Below are 23,666 nucleotides of genomic sequence, written 5' to 3' on the forward strand. Positions count from 1 at the left end.
AGTCTTTGTGTTATAATCATAATAATTAAAATAACAAATCAACGAGCGCTACCTCTTAAAAATGCCCAATTTATCATTCATTTCTTTTTGTATATTTGAGATATGTTCAAGTATTAAAATGCTCAACAAAAAATTTAGAAATTTCTTGTATATATCTAAAAAATTATTTAAAAGTAGACATTGTTTTTTTCTATGTTGCCAAATAAAATAGTCAAAAAATACAAAAAAGACTGTTTATATTTTTAAAAATATATAATATATTTTATTTAGAGAATAATTTTTTTTTTATTTTGTCATATACGCTTTTCAAACAAATTAAGACTTTGTATAAAATAATTTAGAATAAAAACAAAGCTGCCATTAATTTTATGATTCAAGAACTTGAGAATTTTTTTTAATGAATCTCTTCAACTTTTATTTTTTATTTTTTTTTTTTTTGCAATTTATGTATTTAAATTTTTTACATAAATCAATTTAAGTTACTTAATTTTGAAGTACTTTTGTTTGTTTCTTTTGTGATTCCAAATATTATATTAATTGATTTTGTTACCAGTATTTATTATAATACCGGATGTTTTCTAAGTTAGTATAAGAAATTAAAGAGCATGTTTTATTCAGTTCAAATGAACATATGTCCGTAAAACAAAGACTGGTAAAATTTTAAGAAAAAAAAAAACATTTTTTTTATGTTTCTGATATCACACTAATTTTTTTTATAAAATTTATCTGAACGCATGAATGCATCCAGGAGTGTATACACCATAAAGCATTTTCTTTATTTTTGATCGACAACAATTTTATATTTTTCCAAGCAATTTTTGAAATCAATAACTCTGATTTGCGGACATTATTTATACGAACTTTTTGTTAACAAATTGGCTCAAAAATGTGTTCTTAGATTTTATATACTTATTTAGGAAACACCATATATAAAGCATTTGTTTATAGTGATTTGAATTTAAGAAATTTTTGTAATAAGTAGTTATGGTCAGTTAAAGATGTTACAAATAAAGGAAAATGAAAGAGATCGGCTGCATTTTGTTAAAACGCCATGGAATATGTTTCTTAGGTGTCAAATATCATTAGTAACGCATAAGTTCTATTTGTTAATAAACAATTAATTGTTAATTCAATGAAACGGTTAAAGTTGACTTGCAAAATTAATAAATAGGCAACTTGAATTACGTATACGTTATACATGTATAATAGTTCTCGATTATTTGACAAACTCTAAACATTTCCGCTATACAAGTTGCCCAATTACTAATTTTTTAAGTGAACTTTTCCATTGATCGTTTCATTGAATTGGAAATTTATAGTTTATTAACAAAAAGATACATTTGAGCCAATAATTCATGCGTTACTAATGATATTTGACACCTAAGAAACACATTAGATGAGGTTTTAGCAAATGCGAGTGGTTCCTTTCATTTTCCTTTATTAGCTGATTTTTGTAACATTTTTTACTGTACTAGTAGTTCTTAATTATAAACAAATTAATTTTAATTTTTGCAATATTATTTTTATTGTTAATTTTATTAAATATATTTATTTCTAAAAATTATTAATTAATTTTTTTATTGAATCCAAATTCAACTGTCACCATTCCATTCCTCTTTCTATTAATAAAGGGTCCTGTGTCAGATAAATTTTGAAAATAATGATTTGCATTAAATTAATTAGTGAAAATAGAAAAAGTTGAGTATTGTTTTCGGTAGTATATTTTTTATTTCAAAATTCGGCAGTTACTAAACTTCTCATTTATATTATTTAAAAAATCTAAGTTCATTCGGTACGTGGTACGTAAAATCTAATTTTTGCTAGATATATCCTCAGGGCTTCTTAAACTTTTGTAATTCACGACCCCATTTATGATTGCGAGTTTCTTGACGACCCCATACAAATATAAAAGAAAAATAAATTAATATTTTTTGATGATTTATTTATTAGGTAATAATATACATATACATATGAAAATATATAAGTTTAGAATTCGTTTTGAAACATACAAAAATCTAAAATTATAAATTGCACGAAAAATTATAAAATTGTATTTATTATAGTTTCAAAAATAAAAGTGGATTCTGACCGTGTTAATTCTCTCGAATATATTCAGTAGTTGCGTGGTAAGTATTCAATTAAAGTATAAGTTAAAAATTTAATGAGATGGATATGCCTGTTTTTTATTGCATAACAAATCAAATCTTGGTGGAATGTTTGAAACTGCTGGACGTAAGACCTCTTCAACATTTTTTTTCGCTGAACGATATTGGGATTTAATATGTGTTAAAGCTGTTTCTTCAGCAATAATATCTAGAAATTTTGTTGATAATTATTTCTCGGGATTATTTCGGCTTTTAGAGATTGACAAAAATAAATTTATATTTTTTATTAATTCCAATAACATTTCATAATTCATAGTAAATGTTATTCAAGTTATTATAATACTCTTAAAAGAAATGCAGGTACAAACAATCTTTCCGAAGTAGATTTTATGATATATTTATCTACGATAATTGTTATTTTATCTTTATAACAATAATTTTACAAGTTAAAAACATTTTCTGTTAAATTGTATTTTTACCTCTCACGACCCCAGAATTTTGCTACGCGACCCCAAATGGGGTCGCGACCCATAGTTTAAGGAAGCCCTGCTTTAGCCAAAGAAAATTAAATAAATTATGTAAAAATAAATAATAAATAAAACTTCATAAAAAAGTGGAAATAACTATCTTCTGTTTTCCAATGCAAACAGGCGAAATTTCAAACAAACAATAAAATAAAAAAGAACATGAATAAAAGTTTTCAACTAAAAAAAAAATGTATAGAAAAAAGAAAAATTTAGTTTTATTTTTTTACATTTATACATGGAGATAATGAAATTAGATAGGAAATGAGTCGTCGAGATCCGCCGAGACTTAAATACAGAGAAAATATTACGTAAAAACATATGTTAAGAGCCGCGACAGGATTAATACAGTGGGTTACGCAAAAAGCTAAAATAAAAACAAAAGAGAAGTGAGAGGGGTAGGTTGTTGTATATAATTTTGGAGTTTGAACTTGTTAAGGAAGATGAAAATTGTAGAGGATTTTAAGCGTATTTAAAACCGGTGGTTGGTCGAAAATGTTTTTTCCCCTCTCCTCTTTTCGCACAGAGTCCTCGAGGTCGAAAACATGAGAAAATGTTAATTAAACATCCCTGAACAGCATTCTAAGGTATCATTAACTTCTAAACTTTTTCCACCGAACCCCACTTTTTCCTACCTATCGACTAGAGTATAATATAAAATAGCCTCTATATTTAAATCAGGAAATTACATATCTCCAATATTGTCTTAAAATGACATTTGTACAAGGAACTAATTCTAACAATAAATAATTTAAATAAGTATCTTTCGAATAATATTCAAAAACTGTTAAAATTTAAAATCAATTGGTAGCGTTTTTAGTTGCACACATGAATCTTATAAGCTTCATGGTTGCAGAGTTCGAGTTTTAGAGTCCCAAGTGTTGCTTAATCATTAGTTGGTAACACTGCTACCATTTTGATAAAATTAAATCATTAGTAATTTCATGCGTGCACACAGCGTTGTGAATTGTTAGAACTTCTTTTCGGCTGGCAGCATGTCAACCATGGACGAAAAATCCATCACTGCTTTAGTGCACGATTACCTTTTAAAAATAGATAAAAATTTATCAACTGTTTTTCAAAAGAAAACAAACGCGGTAAGAAATTTTTCCAATTTTTGTTTTTAACCCCACGTGCGTAAACAATTTTGTTGATTTGTAATTAAAATGTACCCCACGTGGGACTTATCCGCGTGTTTGTGAAAATTGTAATTAATGAGTTTTATTGTATTTTTTTTATAGCCAATATTACCAAAAGGTTCGCCCACAATTAAAGATGTTATATCACATTATCAAAAAACAGCAAAAAAGAAAATTCCAGAATTAAAAGCGACCAAGGATGAACAATCTAGCAGTGAGGAAACAAGCAGTGAATCTGAAGATGATACACCAGCAAACAAAAAACTGGTAAATGGAACTAAACAAATAGCTAATGGTCTGCCAGCAAAAAAACCGGCTATTTCACAAAAGAAAGAAGAAAGTTCTTCGGAGGATTCTAGTAGTGAAGACGAACAACCAGCACAGGTATATTCAGTTTTAATTTAAAGTTTCATAAACGATTTTTATTTGTTTATTGTATTACAATATTTTAAGTTGAATTATTCAACTTAACCTAAATATGTTAATTTAACCAAATTTGTTTCTCAATATTTTATTGATTGAAATTCACTCACATTTCAATTGGGTATAAATAAAACAAATTTTTTAATCTTTTTTTTTTTTGCCAAGATTGTAATAAGGCTTTGTCTAATTTGGTTCATGTTAATTATTCATTTGAATAATTATTGAATTAATAATTTTGTCGTAATTAAGTTATAATTTTTTTAATTTAGAAAAAATCAGTGCAACCAGCTCCTAAATCACAACCTCCTAAACAAGCGCAAGCGAAAAAACAAGAATCAAGTAGCGAAGATTCCAGCAGTAGTGATGACGAAGAATCTAAAAAACCACAACAGATCGTTGCAAAACCTCAACCCGTCAAACCTGCAGTAAGTAAAAAGGCCGAATCAAGTAGTAGCGACGATGACAGTTCAGAAGAAGAAACTCCTCCTAAAGTAACTTCCACAGTTAATAAAGTAGCTCCACAAATTCAAAAGAAAGTTCAAGCCAAAAAAGATAGTTCATCGGAAGAATCCAGTTCCGATGAAGATGATGAACCTACAATTAAAAAACCTACAACAAAAGTTGTTCAAAAACCGACTGTAACTACCACAAAGGCTGTTCCCAAAAAACAAAAATCTAGTAGCGAAGATTCTGAATCAGACAGTGACGAAGAACCACCAGCAAAAAAAGCAGCAACTGTTCCAACCAAAGCATCTGGTGCTAAACCTGCTCCACCAGCTAAAAAAGATTCAAGTTCAGATGATTCTGATTCTTCAGATGAAGAAGATGCCAAACCTGTCAAAAAAACAGCACCCGCACCAGCTAAACAAACACCAGTCAAGAAGGAAGAATCTTCGTCTGATGATTCATCAAGTGAAGAAGAATCCCCAGTAAAATTACCTGCAAAATTAACAGCTTCAACGCCTGTTGTTAAAAAACCAGCAGCCACACCATCAAAAAAACAAGAAAGCTCTTCTGATGACGATTCTTCAAGTGATGAAGATGAAAAACCACAACCTAAAGCAACACCAGCAAAAGCTACTCCAGCTAAGAAGCCAGCTACCAAAGAAGAAAGTTCTTCAGACGATTCTTCTAGCGATGAAGAAGAGCAACCTAAAAAAGCGGCTCCTGCACCCGTGAAAGCATCAGCAGCAAAGAAAAAAGAATCATCGAGTAGCGAGGATAGTTCTGACGATGAAGAAGAGTCTAAACCTGCTTCTGCCCCACCAACACCTAAAGGTGGACAAAAAAGGAAATTTGATGATGATTCCAACAACGCCGAACCTCAGTCGAAGAAACCAGCTTATAGTAATTTTGTTAAAGCAAATGATAGTTTCAATTTGAATGATACAAATAAGGTAAGCAATGAAAATAATTTATTTAACGAATTTTTAGCAAAAATAAATTGGAAGATTTATTTTCCTACTTTCTGTCAATTCATAAATTTTAACGCGATACTTTGATATTACACTGAAAATGCATTGAAAACCTTCCTTTTTTATTATTTTATAAAATTCTCCGTCATAATTTTTGAAAGTAGTAAGACATAATAAATAGCGTATTCGGTTTGTGTTGTACCGATGAACATTGTCCTGGAATGTAAATCATCCCTGAAAAAACATCATGCTCATGTCATTTATAAAAATTATCAGATTTGAAAAGAAAAAAACATGCAAGTTTATTTTTCCATTAATTATACCATGTATATATGAAATATATCATAGTATATTACTTTTAGTTCCAAGTTTGTAACGCTCAAAAATATTGATGCTACGAGCAAAATTTTGGTATAGGTGTACATAAAATCACGGAATTAGTCCATTTTTGGTTGTCTGCATGTCAACACGATAACTCAAACACGAAAAATGATATCAAGCTGAAATTTTTACAGCGTGCTTAGGATATAAAAAGTGAGGCCGAGTTAATAAATTAGCAACATAGGTGGTCAATTGCGTCTTGGGTCCGTAGGATCCATCTTGTAAACCCTTAGAGCTAGAACGAAAGTTTAAATGTAAAAAATGTTCCTTGTATAAAAATAAATAACTTTTGTTTGAAACATTTTTTTTGCAAACATAACTGTTTACCCACGAGGGCGCAAATTTATTCATCTGCAAATTTTATAGTATGTATTATAGGGGAATGTCAGTTACATGTGTGTGGGTATCTTTTTTACTTAAGAGACGCCAAAAAACTAACGATAGCGTAATCAACACTGTCTATACATGGTATTTCAACAATTAAGTCAGTCAATGGTTTGTTTTCACTTGTTTTTAAATAATTTCTGTATAATTTTTACTGTATTGTACAGAATGCACATGTTAAATTTAGTTCTTTTTCCTTACTAACTTACCTGCAAGTAATTTATCTTATTTTAGATAAATCGGTACGATCAAAATAAAAACTTTAAAGATTACAAATATATTATAAACTAACAATAAAATATTGCTCGTACAAAAGTCCACTAAAATAATAAAAAACCAACTAAATTTCTATAGAAACTTAATTTGCTTACACCGTTGTCATGTTAAATAGTTCAGTGTCATCGTGAGTATTCAGAAACTTTGATTTTCTTAATTATGAGTGTTCGGAAACCTTCGGTTAAAATACAAAAAATTATACTCTAAAAAAAAGGAAGGAATCTGGTTTCATCAAAAAAAGAAATGGTCTGTTCATGAGTAAATTTTATTTTTAATAAAAGGATAACTTACAATTTCATAAAATGACGGTTTCAAAAGGAAACAAATTTTCTGCTAAATTTTAATGCATATCCAATACCTATTAGTTCAAAATTTCAAATGTTTGTTACTCTTTAAAATTCAAATGTAGATTTAAGCATAAGTTTAAATTAAATATATTTGGTGTTCAAAAATAAGAGAAATATTGACTCAATTATTTTCAATGAAAAAGATCACAATAACTCATAACCTCGTTAAATTATAGTATAGTACGTATTCTTTTAGTTGAAATAAAGTAAAATTAAATTGTCTAATTATACCGTGTATATTTGTAATATATATTAAGATATAGTAAGTTAAGTTCCAAGTTTGCAACGCCTAAAAATATTGATGTTACGAACAAAATTTTTTGTATAGGCGTTCATAAAATCACCTAATTAGTCCATTTCTGGTTGTCCGTCTTTCATCTCGATAACTCAAAAACGATACGATACGAGATATCAAGCTGAAATTTTTATAGCGTTCTTAGGATGTAACAAGGTTCTTATCTTATAAACCGTTAGAGATAGAACAAAAGTTCCGTTAGAGTTAATAAAAGTTCCTTATAAAAAATTAAAAAATTTCGTTTGAAACATTTTTTCTTAAACGTTACTGTTAATCCGCGAGGGCGCAAATTCGGACAAAACTTTCGTGTTCATTTTCTCCAAAATTATTAAAGACAGCTAGTTGAAAATTTGCAGGTAGCTTCAACTAGTGGTCTTGTAAAACATTCTTAAAAAACGAAGAAAAGTTCTAGAAAATGCTTTCGAATCTTCGAAAACAAATAAATGGCGACCGGAAGGCCTCCATAATTTTGTTGGTATTCTAAGCTCTTCTACCATAAAAAAAATAATACAAGCACTGATATTCAACATTTTCTATACAGGGTATTTCAACTATAAATTCAGTCAATTATTTGTTTTATTTTGTTTTTTAAACAAGAATTTCAAGATATTTTTTTCCAATATTGTTTATTAATTATTTATAGCCAAAAAATACACCATTCAGACGTGTTCGAGACGAAGAAATTGAAATTGACCCACGTGTTAGAGATAATTCATTTGAAGCAAAGGTAACGATTGAACCTCAATGAAATAAAAGGAAAATAGGCAATGCCCTCAACACAAATTATGCTTTTTTCAACGACTTTTTGTTGTTGAGGTTTAATTGTTACTTGAATTATAAGTTGTTTACATTGTTTATTTTGTGAGTTGAACTAATTGTCTATTTTTCTTTTGTTTCATATCTAGAGTGAAGGTGATGATGGTTTCAAACAAAAACCTTGGCAAAATAAAAATCGAGAGGGAGGAGGTGGAGGACGAGGAGGTGGATTTGGTGGACGTGGGGGATTTAATAGAGATCGTGAAGGTGGTGGAAGGGGAGGGTTCCGTGGTGGTCGAGGCGGAGGAGGCCGAGGTGGAGGCGGGCGCGGAGGGGGTGGTCGAGGTGGTGGAGGTGGTGATAGACGAAGTTTTGGTGGTCGCGATAATAATCGAGGGGGTGGTGGTGGAAGGGGTGGGGGTTTTGTTAAAGATAGAAACAGTTTTGGAGGATTTAATAATTCATCGAGTAATTCCGGTCCACCTCAAAACAAAAAAATTACATTTGATTAGTTGAAATAAAGGTAACTAATCTAAGTAGTTATTGATCTACCTCTCGATCTTTGTGAATGGTGTGTGCATGTGTGAGAGAGAATAGTTAATAATGTATTTAAAATTACACATTTCAAAATTTTTTTTTATTATTTTAGAGAAACGCTAGAGGATCGTGGGGTGAACGAGCTAACCTTGATTTAAAACATACTCGTGGCAAATCGTTTCGTCATGAAAAGACAAAAAAGAAACGCGGTTCTTATCGTGGTGGAACTATTGACATGAGCGTTAATTCAATTAAATTTGAAGACTAAAATATAAGTTTTAGATTAGTTCTGTAATTTAGCACAAATAATCTTATTTTTTTTGATCTAACGACCAATTATTTTTTAAACTATTGTAGTCTGTAATTTATTTTCAAAAACAAATGTTAATTTTGTTTTTCTTTTTTTGAGTCCTACTTATTGATTATATTAAGTCGTCAAAAGGTGGTTAAGTATGTAATTCATTCGGATTTAAAACTGTTCTCCACCTGTTATAAGAATACTTGATTCATTAGTAAGACTGATGGATTTACAAGTGCTATAATTTTCGATTAAGCGAAAATTTTTACAATTCCGATAATTACTTACATTCGAGGTAAATAAGTCCGGCAGCACTTGTAAGTTCATCACTTTAAAATTTTGCGACAACAGATGTAGAACAGTTTTGAAAATACAATAAATGTAAATGAAAACGGTAATGAAAAAGTCCTCTGAAAGATGAACTTTTAATACAATTTTGTAAAGTATTTACTTGTAATTTTATATATCTGATAATTAAAAAATATATATTACTGATTATAAGAAATTCTGTGTATATTATTGCCATAAGTAAAGCGCTGTATATTTTGTGTTAAGAAATTCAAAAATATATTACTGAAAATTTGAAATGAAGCCGTGTTTTTTGTTACATTTAATTTTATTTTACTTCATTAATTTACTTTGTTTATAAAAATGTACGAAATTTTAATAAGTACAAAATCTCAAATTGTAGAATTTATAAATTTAACTTATTAATATGTTATTCTTTTGCAACGCATGTTAATATTTTATTTCGGTGAGTGTAAATTTTAAGTCCTCACAATATTCGGAACTTAGGTTCCCACTATTGACTGCCGTTTCAATGAGTTTTTGGAACGTAGTTCCTTAACGCGGCTTGCCATGGTGAGCAAACTGACAAAAACCGTCACGTAAGAAAATTAGATATACGTTGTGTGTGTGTGCCATACCCATGGTAACCACGATATGTTATCCTAGTTTGTATTATTTTTATTTATTATAGTACACGAATTTTGCATTTTTGTACTATTTATATCCAAAACTAGTTATGGATACATATGCATAACTAGTAACTTCGTTCCTAACGGGGGTTCCACAACCGCAATCTGTTTTTTTTATTAGAAGCTTGTTTAATGAAATCTGATCATTTGAAGGTAGATCATAAGCTCTTTACCTAATTAAAAAAAACCTGATGATAATGTGGAAATACAGGAAAGATTAAATACATCAACTTATATATTGGTAAGAATTAAAATATAATGTTCAACGGAAAATATTAAATTTTAATCAAAGATTATATTTTGTAACCGAAAGAATCAGTCGCAACTTCAATTTTTGAAAAAATTGGATTAATATCATCTTTAGTTTACACTCTCGATGGTATTTAACAGAATATTGAGAAAAAAAAAATTGAGTTACGACTTTCCTATCGGCTAAAGGCTTTAATTTTGGTTTTAAACGTCAAAGGTTTTTTAAATTTTGTAGATTTAACTTGTTTTAATGGATTCGAATTTGAGAAAATATTCTTTTCTTTGTTTTTTTATAATGAGAATTTTATAAAATAAATTTTCTAATTCGATGAAATTAAATTCTGTAAAATTTTTCTCGTTTATTACAGGTAATATAAATGTATAGGATTACTAATAAAAATAAGTGATATATAAATAACATTTTTGATAGGCATGAAATTTTATAATATTTTTAAAAATCCTCCTAATATTTTCATAGGTAGAACAAATTTTTATAAATAAATGCGGTTTTCCAGATAAGAAGGATTCAAGTTACAATTGAATTTTAATCACTGCGATTATACCCTTCACTCTATCGATTTGAAATTTGGGTATGTTATAGGTATTCGTATTCTACATGTGTACTATGTGTACTATTATTTTTCGAAAATCCTGTTAATTTTCCTAATTTTCATTGTTCAAATCCAGAGGTACAGTGGAATAAGAAAAAGTACCTGGGTGTGAACAATGAAAATTGGGAAAATTAGCACGAATTTTTTGTTTCTGGATATACCAATACGTCGTAAAGGAGACTTCATATTTTCTATGTCGTTCGTCTCTTTGAAATCTGTATATCCATTATCCAATAAGCAAATATGTATAAAATTTATATTTATTATTGCATTAATAAACTACAATAGATACACTCTAGTAGCAAATAACTTTAGGCAGAATACATAATTATAGGAGTGTTGGCGCGATGTGAAATGGATCTAAATGTATAATTGACCCTAGTTGGCGGGAATAATTTTTTTTTTCTTATCAAATATATTAATATTAAGAAATGCATTATCTAATAGTTCCAAAAACTAATTAAAACATTAGAAAAATTTTATAATTACTTGAATATTTTATAATAGTTGAAAACGATAAGCGACAATAACAAAATTTTATTTGATAAAACAAAACAAACGAATCCATCGCATCGACTCAGTAATTAAAGTTAACATTACAGGTGAATGAAACAAGTACTTAATTAAATATAAAAGTTATGAGGTAGTCATGTATGACACAGAACTGTTGTAAACTGAAATACATTGATTCACATTCAACAAGTTAGCAGTCATCATCATCACATCCATACCTGATTGGAGATGGCATTAGCCTTGAAAATTTGAAGAAAATGTTTATTAGTTCTTCAGTTAAGATTTGTATTGAATGAAGTTAAGAACAAAATACAAAAAAAGAAGAATACATTATAGTCAAAGGCAACAAATGATAACATCCCATTGTTGAAACTATTTTTAACAAAAAATAATGACCATAAAATATTTTTTTAAATTTCAGTAAATATAGTGAACTTTAAAAATGCAAAATACAAGTGTTTTTAGTTTAGTATAAAAATCATTACAAAATTAATTAATTTATTATTAAATTTTAAGAAAAACTTTAATTTTTTACAATGTGTTCTAAAAATTTTCCACAGGTAAGTCTTAATTTTTAAAATTAATTTTTTTTTTTAAATTTTTGTAACAATACATCTAAATTAGCTAACGTTTTTTAAGTACTCGGGTGAACAAAGCAAACTTTTTCTTTGATCATTGACCTTAAGTAAGAAGTTAACTGTACTTATATTAACATTGGTTGACTATTGACCATACAGACGGACAAAAAGAATATTTCATTATCTATTTAAAATGTCTGTCTATCAAAAAAATTCTTGATTTCTTTAGTTAAAAAAAAAACTGTACGATTGATGACATCGAAAGGGAAAAATCAATTTTTTATAGGTCTAGATTTTAATAATACCTAAAGTAATATCGATAAACATCATTTATAATTAATTATTTATGTTTTATTATTAGATAATAAATCAATAAGGCCTGCATATTTATTGTATTAGGTCAATTAATATGTGTGTGATAGTTAAAACCCGGTTATTCGATGATTCACTTTGCAGAGCACGTTTTAAGTGTTGAAAATTTAACGGTGTTTTTTTTTTTTCAATTTTAATTACTTCTACGTGTGAAATTTTTAAAATCACTATCGATTATTTTTTAGTTAGCCAGTTTTTTAAAGTAGCAACAATTATACTTCTCGCGAGAATAGTCAATGCAATAAGATGTGCAATTTAACAAAAATTTCAATAGTTTCAAAATTTTATTTAAAAAAAGAAAATTGATTGGCAAAAGATAAAATATAAAAGGCAACTTCACGTGGGAAGTATTTAAGTCAAATTTGTAAAAACGATTTTTGCAATTATAGGTCAAAGCAAAATATGTATGCGAAACAGGTATAAAACAGAATATTTACAAAATTTATTTTATGAAACTTAAGTCAATGAAATTCATAATTTTGCGTTTACATACCAATTGATTCCTATTGAATGAATCGGAAATTTTCGATTCATTCTACGGAAACCGGGACTTTTGGTAAATTTTGTAACAATTTTAATTGGAAAATTTTGATCATTCGATCCAATCACAGAAATAAAATAAGGAACTTTAGTTTAGAACAACAGCATATTTTATTCTTTTTTTACACATTATCGAAACAATTTTCGATCTAGTTTCAAAAAGGAACCTTTAGATTCTTAGATACTCAACAGTTGGATAAATTAGTTTCGAACATAACTATAAAATACTCTCACGTTAATTCAACAAGTTTTAAATTAACTCAGGAACAAACATTTACAATGTATAGGAAAACTCAAAATATAGTAGCAATTTTTTCCAATTGTTGTCCATATCTAACATAAAGTATTGTATTCCAGCATTTTTATGAAATTCACGGGTAACTTCGGTGTAAATATATTGAAATAACTGTACCTTCAGATATCAGAGACCCCATTAAAATTGTTTATCAGAATAAGAATGCATTAAGATATTTTATTTACTTTATTCATGTGTATATCATTGGCGTCACAACAAAAGGATAATTTCTTGATATTTAATATATTAGCCAATCCAACAAACTTTCAGATAAATGTTAAGTTCTGTATTATCTTTCTATCTCAGATCTTTCTCGTTCTCAAATACAATTATTCGATAGTTTGTGCTTTTTTCACGTAATGCTAAGAGTTTTTATCTAATTTGAGCAAAGATTTTCGATTGAAAATTAAAGTAATTGACTCATAAAAATAATAAACAATAAAAGCAGAATCACAATCGAGTTACTAGCTCTTAAATTAATAGATCTCTGTGACCTTCTTGCGAAAGTATTGTAATTTCAAGGCAAAGACGTCTCCAGTGAAAGACGCGTTTCTGAGCAAGTAAAATTATAGATTTCTATCGCAGCTAGAGATAACTTAGGAAGTCCCCCGTTATTCTGCTGGGATTTTCTCCTAAGCTTTGATTAGTAGAAATAAAATGAATAAATGTTTCATCGTTTTCCATGCGGGATTATTTGAGCCCAATATAATAATAATTATGGGATTTATCCTCCTTTTTTCAGGCACCTATCTATAACAGAGGCCACCCACATCATTATTTTGTTCGTTATTTTAAACTACATCCGAATATATAATTAAATTTATGATATGGGTGGAGTCGTTTACTTCGTTCTTGTCCAATCAACGACAGTATGATCAATTTACCTCCCTATTAATTATAATTGATTAAACTGCGGCTGCCTGGATTCGAATCCTCAACCGCTCCTATTCATTATGAAAATGGTAGATCAATTGACAATGTCTGGTCAAAAGCTCCATCATCCTTTTCAACTGATGTTAAGTTGCCATTATGTACAACTTAACCCTTCGAATGCCTACTAAATCTCAGTAGACAATACTAATATCACGGGTTGTCGTAATGCTTTAGAAATGGGAAGCTTAGGTGCGGGAGAGTTTTTGGTGATCCTTACCATGCAATCAACTCCTCTCCATTCTGCCTGTTCGTGTTGCTTAGTGCCAGACGATTTAGTTCCTGGTTGAAACTGAATCGATTTTAATCGTGAAGTCTTCATGGTTCTAAGTGTGGCTTAAATAAAATAATTCACTCTTCATATAAAAAAATTTCTAACGATAGACAGTTTTTTCAGTTATACTTGTAATAGTTTGCTTCAAAATGCCGCCACTGACCCAACTCTACATAAAAAAGAACCTTATCTACACCAATGATATGTTTCTCACCATATTATAAAACAGTATATTTATAGTACGTAACTAATAATTTGCAAGAAAAAAAAAGTTTTTATATTCAAATGATCATAGGAAGTAGTCTATTAATATTATATTCGTTTTTTATTAAAATTATCTAAGATAATACCGATTACATACCGTGTAAACTTGCCCTTAATTGCCCTAACAGAAAAAAATACCACAACAAAAAAAGTGCGGTCGAAGGAAATATTTATAGAAAGACAATGCACAAGAAGTATTTATTTATTATTAATATGAGAAATGTATGTCAGTGTTATTATTATGGCACGGCCATTATGATTATGTGAAATGGATTTACTTACATCCCACAAAAAAATTATGTGAAGGAAGATTTATTATAAAAATCACATAATTTTGTTGTTCTAAATTCCAAAACACATACATTTTTATTTACAAAAATAAACGGTAAATTTTTCATTAATAAATCATAGGAGTATGCTGCGGTATGCTTACCAGTTTATGTTTATATTTTTTTTTTTTTGTATATCTGATTGGTAAACTGGATTTGCCTGAGTTGGTGAACATTTTATGATAATATTTTTGGCAATCATTTATTTATCCGTTATATAAATATCATATTTTTAAAAATTATGATTATTTTAATTGTGCAAAAAATATTTTAGGGTTTGTCATTTTTGTAATAGCAGTAAATTCACTTGATGTTTTATTTTTTCGTACAAATATTGTATCAGCCGTGTGCGTATTACTTTTTGCAAGAGAAAAATTAACTAAAAAATAAAAAAACCCGACTGCGTGAAATAAAAATTGAAAAGAAAAAAACAGGTTCATTAGTTGTACTAGCGACTTTAATAGACGGGATCCAATTTAATCTAGACCAATTAAAATTTACCCAATAATGGGTCCCGTTTGTTAAAGCCGCTATGTAAACTACTGAAATTGTTTTTTTCTTTTCAATTTTTATTCAATGCAGTCGGGTTTTTCGGATTTTTTAAATTAATTTTTTTATTTTACACTTTTTAGTTAGGGTTTTCTAATACCTCAACTTTCATTTACAGCCTATGTATGTATGTTTGGTTTTTTGGTGCTCTAGGGGCCAAACGCGTAAGCCGATTTGATCAACTCTTACGTAAATCGATCTGTTTAATCAATAGCTATTCAACGATACCCCATTTAACATAGTTTGTCGACTTTCATTTTTGTTCTTTTTGGCCATATGATGTCTGGTGATCACCATATTGAATTTTCATTACTACCATTCTATGAACCTTCTTCAGTGACCCTTGCAAGGTTAAGACTAATCGATTGAACTGAGAATCATCAAATTGGCCCACCCGTTTGGTCTCTAGCGAGCTGCATAGGAACACACATATATACTGTATATACATACATACATACAGATAGAGAATGATAAACACATTACCACTCCTTGTCGTTGCGCAGTCGGGTAAAAATGGATTAAGTGCGTGTTATACATGCATAAATTATACAGAAATAAGCAGTCATTTTTTGCCCAAACTATATGGTTTCCAAAAAATGTTTCCAACAAAAAGTGTTACCTTTTTAAATTAGAACAACTTTCTTAGTTTAAGTGTTCTTCTATCTGTTAATAGTTACGAAGCAGAGTGAGATATCTATTCGTTGAACTTGAAAGACAAAGTCGAGTTAAATGTCTGTGTTAGATGTGCGCCTATAAATGCAACATTTTTTTGAAGCTTTTTTCTCGAAAAAGCTTAAAAACATTCTGTTTATATCAAAAATAATTATAAGTTTGCTATATCTTTTATTAACTCGACGCGACGTCTATCTTGCGGCATTAAAATTGGAACAGAACTGTATATCAGATATACTTGTGGCATTAAAACACGTATTAATTAATGTATATTTTTCAAACACCAAATATATCTGATGTATAGCAAAGTGTTTCATTGTCCACAAGCACCACAAGATACATTCCTTAAAACGATTAACTCCCAGTACCAATCGTAGATAGCGGTTTAGTCGTTTTATAATCTGTAAAGCAATTTAAATTAAAATTTTATTATTGTAAATTCAACCCTATAATATGGGTCTGTAGAATTGAGTTTAAATTAGGATTTCCAATAGTTTTAACCTGTTGGTACTCTCAAAATTCAATGAAACAAAATTCGAACGTACTTTTTATACAATTTTTTGAATTCTTCGAAGTAACTGCAATCACAAATGTGTAGCTATCTTTATGAGTATTAAGCTTATAGACAACTTATGACAAATATTCCCATTTTTTTTACTGATAATAACCAATTTGTAATTACTTCTAATTTAACGAAACAATTAACTAAAAACATTCGCTCTCATCTAAATATAAAAAAAAACATAACAGATGATCGATCTAGTTTAAGGCGTTAAAAAAGTTTAATTACTTCAATTAATATTTTTAATCAATAATAGAAAGTTATTATAAATGTATCCATATATGGATTACAGAATATAATAATGGTATTAATTCAAAAAAAAAATTTTTTTTGAATTCATAGCGACTTGAATTACTTTCAATTGAGGTTGATAAAAAAAAACCATGCCACCATAGTTTAAGAATTGAAATGCAATACAATTAATTTCCGAGTAAGTTTTTTTCTTTATAAAGAAACATAAACTAGCTTTTAATAATGCATTTTTAATACAGAGTGATTTATTAGTACAATAATAATCTTTGCTAGATAAAAACTCATGCTTCCATAATCATGTGTGACATTACTATTATGAAACGGTACGGTGGCTATTCATCTCATTAAAAGGACAAATCTAATGATAAACTTTGGCAGATAAATACCTTAATTAGACTTGAAGTAGATTTAAGGAGAAGATCACGACCAATTAGGAAGGAAGCTCCTATAAAGTTTGAACTACATTTTTGCATTATGCCTAAGAGAAACCGCGGGTTCTCATTACCCCATGTGAAAATCTATAAATATTAGAGAATTTTGAGATTCTGAATACATTAGGCAATTTAATCAACTAGGGTAAACTAAATCAAACGTGACGATTTCTACCACTTTACCACTATGACAAGCCGCGTTAAGGGTCTTCCTTCCAAAAAGACATTTTATAAAAACTAATACCTAAATTGAAAAATTTATTATCGATTTCATAAAATGATATTTATAATAAAAATTATTATCGTAATAATTTAAACGATTGTTAACAAACGACCAACATGGTTGACAGGTGGTGCCATTTGAAAATTAGATAAAAATTCTTAGGTCAGTTAGATCAATTGTGTATCTGTCACCGGGCTTTTGTAATAAGAATCGTTCGTTCATAATAAATCTAGTCAGATTGTAAACTAATAGATAGTGAACAAACTATAATATTTACAATCTAACGGGTTTATTTTCGTTAGATTATTAAACTAACAATGGCCAACTGTCAGTTTATAATATAACGATTTTAAGTCATCAGATTATAAACAAACATGCAAGCTATCGTCCAATCACTGCACAGTCTTATTGATCTAGGGATCACGAATTTGAATCCATAGAGCTACTATCTACTAATCGTAATGGTACGTTGAAGAGAGCGTGTAGGAAATATCCTTCAAGAGTTTATTAAAATACAAAAGTTAAACAAATTAGTTATTAAAGTATGCTGTTTATTTAAAAAAAAAAAAAATTATTTATCTTTCAAACTGTGGACAATTTTCTCACCACGGCTATGACGTGTAGCATGATGTGTTTCCGGTTTCGAGTATTCGTTGGTAGTACTATTCATAGCTTGGAATTGTTGGGACTTCCCTTTCATTATAACCACTTTTTCACAAACTTTAGTTAAATTAAATTATTCTATTAGTTTAATCTCATTTGTCACTTTTTTCATTGCTCAACATAATTATTGGTATAATTTTGTATAATGGGGTTTAACCTCCGTTTTTAAGACATCCATCTTTAACGGAGGTCACCCACATCATTATTTTTAATCTTTATTTATTTTTAAACTACATTCGAATATACAATTAAATTTATGATGTGGGTGCAGTCGGTTACTTCGTTCTTATCCAAGCGAGACAGTGTGACCAATTTACCGCCCTATTAATTAATCTCATTGCTATGGCTCGTGCGTCATACCAAAACTTTTGCATAGAACTATTTACGAGAATGTGGAGATGATACTCGCAAATGTCTTGTCTCGCCTTTATTTGGGCACAAAAAACAAATGAGGCGAGCGCAATGACTTCGTGCTACTTCGCAAGAATGTGGAGTTTTAACTATAGCGCCCACTGATTCTAATAAAATCAGAGATGTCTCTATATTTTAAAATGATATCAAGTTTTCCTGATTGGCCTCACATATTAACGTAAATGCACATTTATGCGTTTTTCTGCACATCCAGCAGGCTTAGCTGTACTGCAACGTATTATTTTCGAAGAAAAGTGTCACTTTCTATGGCTAGATATAAATCCAGAGAATATATCGGTAAAATAGTCTCTGTATAAATCTGAAATTCTGACCCAAGAAGTTTTACTGTTTTTTCTTTTTTTTACACAGCTGGTATGTGTTATCCATTATACTAAATATTTTGCACATGAGTCAAAAACAAACACTGATTTCCATCTATTTTGAAATTCTTTATACATGATAATATTTTTAAAAAAACATCCATCATTCTTTGAAGTCCAAAGGCACTATTGTATGATCAATGACCTTGGTTACTAAAAAATACCATTAATGTTGAAATGTTTGATATGCATTTAACGTAAATTTGTAATTGTTGTTTGTTATCAACTTTTAAATTTTATACCGTTAATTTAAAGTATTTAAGAATATTTTTCTTCAGTCTTCTCTATAAGAACATAAAACGATTAGATGATTACTATTAAATCTTTGAAGATAGAACACGTTTGCATCTTAAAACTGAGCTGTATTTTTTTTCATAACATTTTCTTTTATTTAAACTAGCTTTTGCCCGCCTGCTTTGACAGACTATTAGTTTAAGTTTACAAATCTAGGAATACACACAATATGAAATTGTAAAATAAAGATAAAGTTTTTTTTTTGTTTAAAGTTTATGAAAAATAAAATACAAAAATTTTATATACAAAACAAAAGTATTAAAGGAAAAATTTTTAGCACAAAATTTTACCATAGTTTCTACTTTCTATAGTTTTAGAATTATATGGCTCAAAAGTTTTGATCGCCCCTTGGCGCTTTTCACGGAGTGTTGAAAGGGTGAGAAATGTTATCTATAAATTTTATATAAATTTTAGAAGCGTACCAAAATTTAAAAAATTATTTTACAACAAATTTGTTGAGACCACTCATAGGCTTACTTATTTTTCTTGAAAATGAGGCCAAATTTTCGTATTAGCTTTTTGGGCCATCGCACTGAAATTTTTTAAATATCATTCGATATTAATATTAAACTGATTTCTTCTAAGCCCTGGCATATTGTTTTGAAAAACTTTTATCATTGTCCCACTTTTCGTTTTTAAAACATGTCAAAAAACAGAATTTTTTCATGTTTGGAAGTGGCTTTAACAAATTTGTTGTAAAATATTATTTAAAATTATGGCACGCTTCTTAACTTTATGTAAAATATAAGGATAACATTTCTCACCCTTTCAACCATCCGTGCAAACGACCTATATTAACACTGTCTATACATGGTATTTCAAAAAGTAAATCAGTCAATTGTTTGTTTTCATTGTTTTATTTTAAGTTTATGGCATATGTATCATGAGCGCAATATTTTTTTCATTTAAATACCCTTAGATTACTTAAATACCCCGTTTCATCATATTCAGCAATCCATATTTATTTAGGTATTGATAAAAACTTAAAATAATTTTTTGTTTCAGATTTTCATAATTTTAAGTACTGTATTAGGAGTATCATTAAGTAGTTATTCAACAGGAAAATGTGAAGGAAATGGATTGAAATTGAAATATTTATGGGGCGATGCCATGACTGACAATGCAGATTGTATAGGACCGATGAATAAACCTTATCCGATGTAAGTAAATGCACTAAAATTTTAATAACTTGAATCGAATAACTTATTCAATAAAAAGTAAGGTATTTGTAAAACAAAAACCTAGCAATGTGAATTTTTTATTAAAACGTGGTGGCTCTGCCCAAGAAATAAAATTTAAAGTTGTAAAATGTAGAATTTATTCTAAAAATAAAAGTAAACCTTGAACCTAAACCGCGGAACCTTGCAGAGTTACAGAAGTATTTACAGGACCCAAATACCAAATGGCATTTGTGCCTGTATACGCGACTCTCCTCTATCTTATACTCTTTAATAAATTTATTTATTTATTACAAAATATATTTAATAAATTTAAATGATGACGTCATACATTCATAAATTTTTTTAAAATTTTGTTCTCGATTTACCACTAAATAAATGTCACCAAAGATGAATATATTGTTTTTAATAACATCAATATTTTATTTTCTGCTTATTTGTAAAGAGTAATTATAAAATTCATATCTTTCAATTTTGTTTGTAGGGCAGCTGTAGCTCGGTCATTTCGAAATTCAAATCCATGGATGGGAAACAGTCGAACTGGACGATCATCACCACAAAAAACAATTGATCCAAATTTAATGCGACAAGTGTTACTAGATAATTATGAAAATATAAACGCCGAAACTGAAGTAGAAACTATCAGAAAAGGTATAATATACATTTTAAATTGTCTCTAGGTCCCAGGCGGATATATTATTATTTTTTACTTAATACTTTTGGTCCAAATTAGCTGTATCGATATTAGTTTTACCGTGGGTTAAAAGTCTAGAAACCATGCATATCTCGTCTTATGCATGTATATATCTGATTACTCTTATGCTCATATAATTTTGAACATGAACTGGCAATAAATTTTCTACTATGTATTGTGATTTTATTATTGGATATTTGTTGTGAGTCTGAAAAGTTAAATAATCTAAATTACATTTAATTTACGTGATTATTCGGGAGCGCTTGATGGTTCTTTAAGCAGCAACTGGTAGATTTCAATAAATAAGCACGCCTATGTTCGATATTTTAAATCGTAATTAAAAAATTAATATTTATGATTTAATTTTAATAACGCAGTAAAATTTTCTCATTTTGAAATTTTTTTTGAAAACTATTTTTAAAGAAAATCATATTTAAAAGATGTTTTTTTTTTTTGAAAGGTTGTAGATTTAAAAAAAATATTTTTAGCATCAACTCTATGTATGTATGGAGGATTTCTTGATTTTATTAAATTACGTAATAAAATACCGTTTTTTTTCTTAGGTCGAGCTGCTGCCATGAATTCAAAGTGCCCAACAAATAATCCATCGCAAAGATTATGTAAAACACGTTACAATACAACAGCTCCAATGTATGGTGTTTCTCTAACATCTGGACAACCAGTTACAATTGTTCAAAAATTCCCGGATTTACTGCAACAAGTGGTTTTTGAAGTTTGCGAGTATGTATTTTCAAAAATATATATCGTATAAAATTTTTAATTGAAAATTTTTCTTTCTAGATCTTCTGAATGTTCCGTGTTACGTGGAGAATGTACTCAAACATACGTACCGTATTTATTCTTAGTAATCCCACTTGGACCAGTTACATTAACCGGACAAGATTACGTATTGGTAGAAAGTGGATGTGTATGTCGACCTAAAGATACTTTATCATATTCGGATACGTCATCTGCGGATGCCATTGCCGCTGTTGTGCCACAAGGATAATATTTTTAAAAAAATATATATTTAAGAAATTTTTTATACAAATAATTTTAATGAATCCCAAACTGTACATATTATTATTTATTTAGTTTTTATAAAATAATTTTACAGATTTTAAGATTGAGTCATTTTTTCTACAAAGCAAACTTTTTATGTGTCTAGGAATATAAATTTTATACATATTTTGATAAATAGGACTGTTTATTTTTTAAGAAAGAATATAAATAATAATTATATACATATTTATTGAAAAATAGTAGTTACTTCTTTATTATTTGTATTTTTTTGGGGTTTGGGAAAAAATAACATCCTAGTCATTAGGACTGAATTTACTAAAACACAGTAAGACAAATAATTCAAAAAAATTTGTGTTGTTATAGTTGAGTTCGCATATTGATGAGCAGTTTTTGAAATATCAATTGTATCGTATAATATACCCATATCCTTATCCGTTCAATCGTTCAAGATTTGAAATACATCGTGAAATGAAAAACCTTATCTAATTTTGGATATAAATTATTGTGGTAAAATTCACTTTTTGAATGGTCTCTTCACTTCTTCTTGCCATTGCGGCACAAAAATTTCAAGCATTATTAACAAAAAATAATTTTTCAATTAAAAAAATTCAGTTAAAAACGGTATTTATAATTAAAACTCACGGAAAAAAGAGAGAAATAATTAAAAATTTCGCTTTTACATACAGGCATGATTTCGTCGCTTTACAAAAATGATGATGCTTTTAGGATACTTTACTTTCTCTTGGAAATTAATGGTTGCCAGGAAGAAGTAGGGGTTCCCAAATTATATAATAATTTAACAAAATGCTCGGGCGATCCCTAACGAGGAAACCTCAGATCATCAGTGACTATAAATGAACTATCTGTAGAGTTAGTCTATTTTCATAAACTTTAAGAAAAAAAGAAATATTATCCACAAATATAGGTATAATGAATTTGTGTTTGAAATAACTCAACGCCAGAGACAAAAGATTTAAGTAATTCAAAATTTTCTTAGCATTTTCAGCATGATAAATCGCTGCTGCACAACTAGCGATCGTTTGTGGAGAAATTGAAGCTCACTCTCCTGGACCATCGCCCTTGTAGATTGTAGATCTGAGTTTGTGTCATGCGATTTTTTACTTTTCCTCGTGCCATGCGATTTTGATCGAAAGCAGCCAGTGTCACAAACTACAAGGGGAAGGTGATATTTAAAACGAAATAAATAATAGAAAATGAATAAATCTCAACGAATAGAAGAGATAAAGTTGATTATCACTTTCGTAAGATTTTTAAGGAACACAGACTGGTAAAATTTTTATGTCAACCCACTGGGTTTATTTAGAATTGATTTCGATTACATTTGCCTAAATTAAAAAGTCTGGGTTACGAAATTTTTTAAGTAGGGGGGAGGTGTATTTGTTCCAAGAAAATTTCTCGGAAGAATATACTCATATACACATATTACTATTGTTCCACTGTGTATATAAATATATTTAGGTTTGCAATTAATCGAATTCTGAGGAAAATTAAAAAATAGGTA

The 23,666-nt window shown here is 28.8% G+C and overlaps 2 protein-coding genes across 4 annotated transcripts; both read left to right on the plus strand.

Annotated features, from left to right (window-relative positions):
* Window positions 1-3,556: 3,556 nt before the first annotated feature.
* Window positions 3,557-9,471, plus strand: LOC123305146 (nucleolar protein dao-5). 3 transcript variants are annotated; one of them, XM_044886775.1, is made up of 5 exons: window positions 3,557-3,726; window positions 3,871-4,152; window positions 4,461-5,588; window positions 8,195-8,568; window positions 8,695-8,774. In XM_044886775.1, exons 1-4 carry the CDS (start codon window positions 3,625-3,627, stop codon window positions 8,555-8,557), a joined length of 1,875 nt encoding a protein of 624 aa, XP_044742710.1. In that variant the 5' UTR covers window positions 3,557-3,624; the 3' UTR covers window positions 8,558-8,568; window positions 8,695-8,774. The 3 variants fall into 3 exon arrangements, with proteins under 3 accessions (XP_044742710.1, XP_044742709.1, XP_044742711.1); XM_044886774.1 differs by having other exon boundaries at window positions 8,195-8,563; window positions 8,693-8,774; XM_044886776.1 differs by lacking the exon at window positions 8,195-8,568 and adding an exon at window positions 7,933-8,016 and having other exon boundaries at window positions 3,558-3,726; window positions 8,695-9,471.
* A 2,292-nt stretch (window positions 9,472-11,763) lies between these two features.
* LOC123305718 lies at window positions 11,764-22,164 on the plus strand. Its single transcript, XM_044887512.1, has 5 exons — window positions 11,764-11,790; window positions 20,255-20,409; window positions 20,912-21,078; window positions 21,685-21,862; window positions 21,923-22,164. Exons 1-5 carry the CDS (start codon window positions 11,767-11,769, stop codon window positions 22,128-22,130), a joined length of 732 nt encoding a protein of 243 aa, XP_044743447.1. The 5' UTR covers window positions 11,764-11,766; the 3' UTR covers window positions 22,131-22,164.
* The last annotated feature ends 1,502 nt before the right edge of the window (window positions 22,165-23,666 follow it).

Source organism: Chrysoperla carnea, chromosome 1, assembly GCF_905475395.1.
Source record: "Chrysoperla carnea chromosome 1, inChrCarn1.1, whole genome shotgun sequence".
In the NCBI taxonomy this organism is placed as follows: Eukaryota; Metazoa; Arthropoda; class Insecta; order Neuroptera; family Chrysopidae; genus Chrysoperla; species Chrysoperla carnea.

Bases quoted from the DNA above. Each gene is read 5' to 3' on its own strand.
- LOC123305146 (XM_044886775.1), top strand. From the start codon at position 3,625: ATGTCAACCATGGACGAAAAATCCATCACTGCTTTAGTGCACGATTAC. The intron at 3,727-3,870 runs GTAAGAAATTTT...TTTTTTTTATAG, and splicing joins TTCAAAAGAAAACAAACGCG to CCAATATTACCAAAAGGTTC. The intron at 5,589-8,194 runs GTAAGCAATGAA...TTTCATATCTAG, and splicing joins ATTTGAATGATACAAATAAG to AGTGAAGGTGATGATGGTTT.
- LOC123305718 (XM_044887512.1), top strand. From the start codon at position 11,767: ATGTGTTCTAAAAATTTTCCACAG. The intron at 11,791-20,254 runs GTAAGTCTTAAT...TTTTTGTTTCAG, and splicing joins GTTCTAAAAATTTTCCACAG to ATTTTCATAATTTTAAGTAC. The intron at 21,863-21,922 runs GTATGTATTTTC...TTTTCTTTCTAG, and splicing joins GTGGTTTTTGAAGTTTGCGA to ATCTTCTGAATGTTCCGTGT.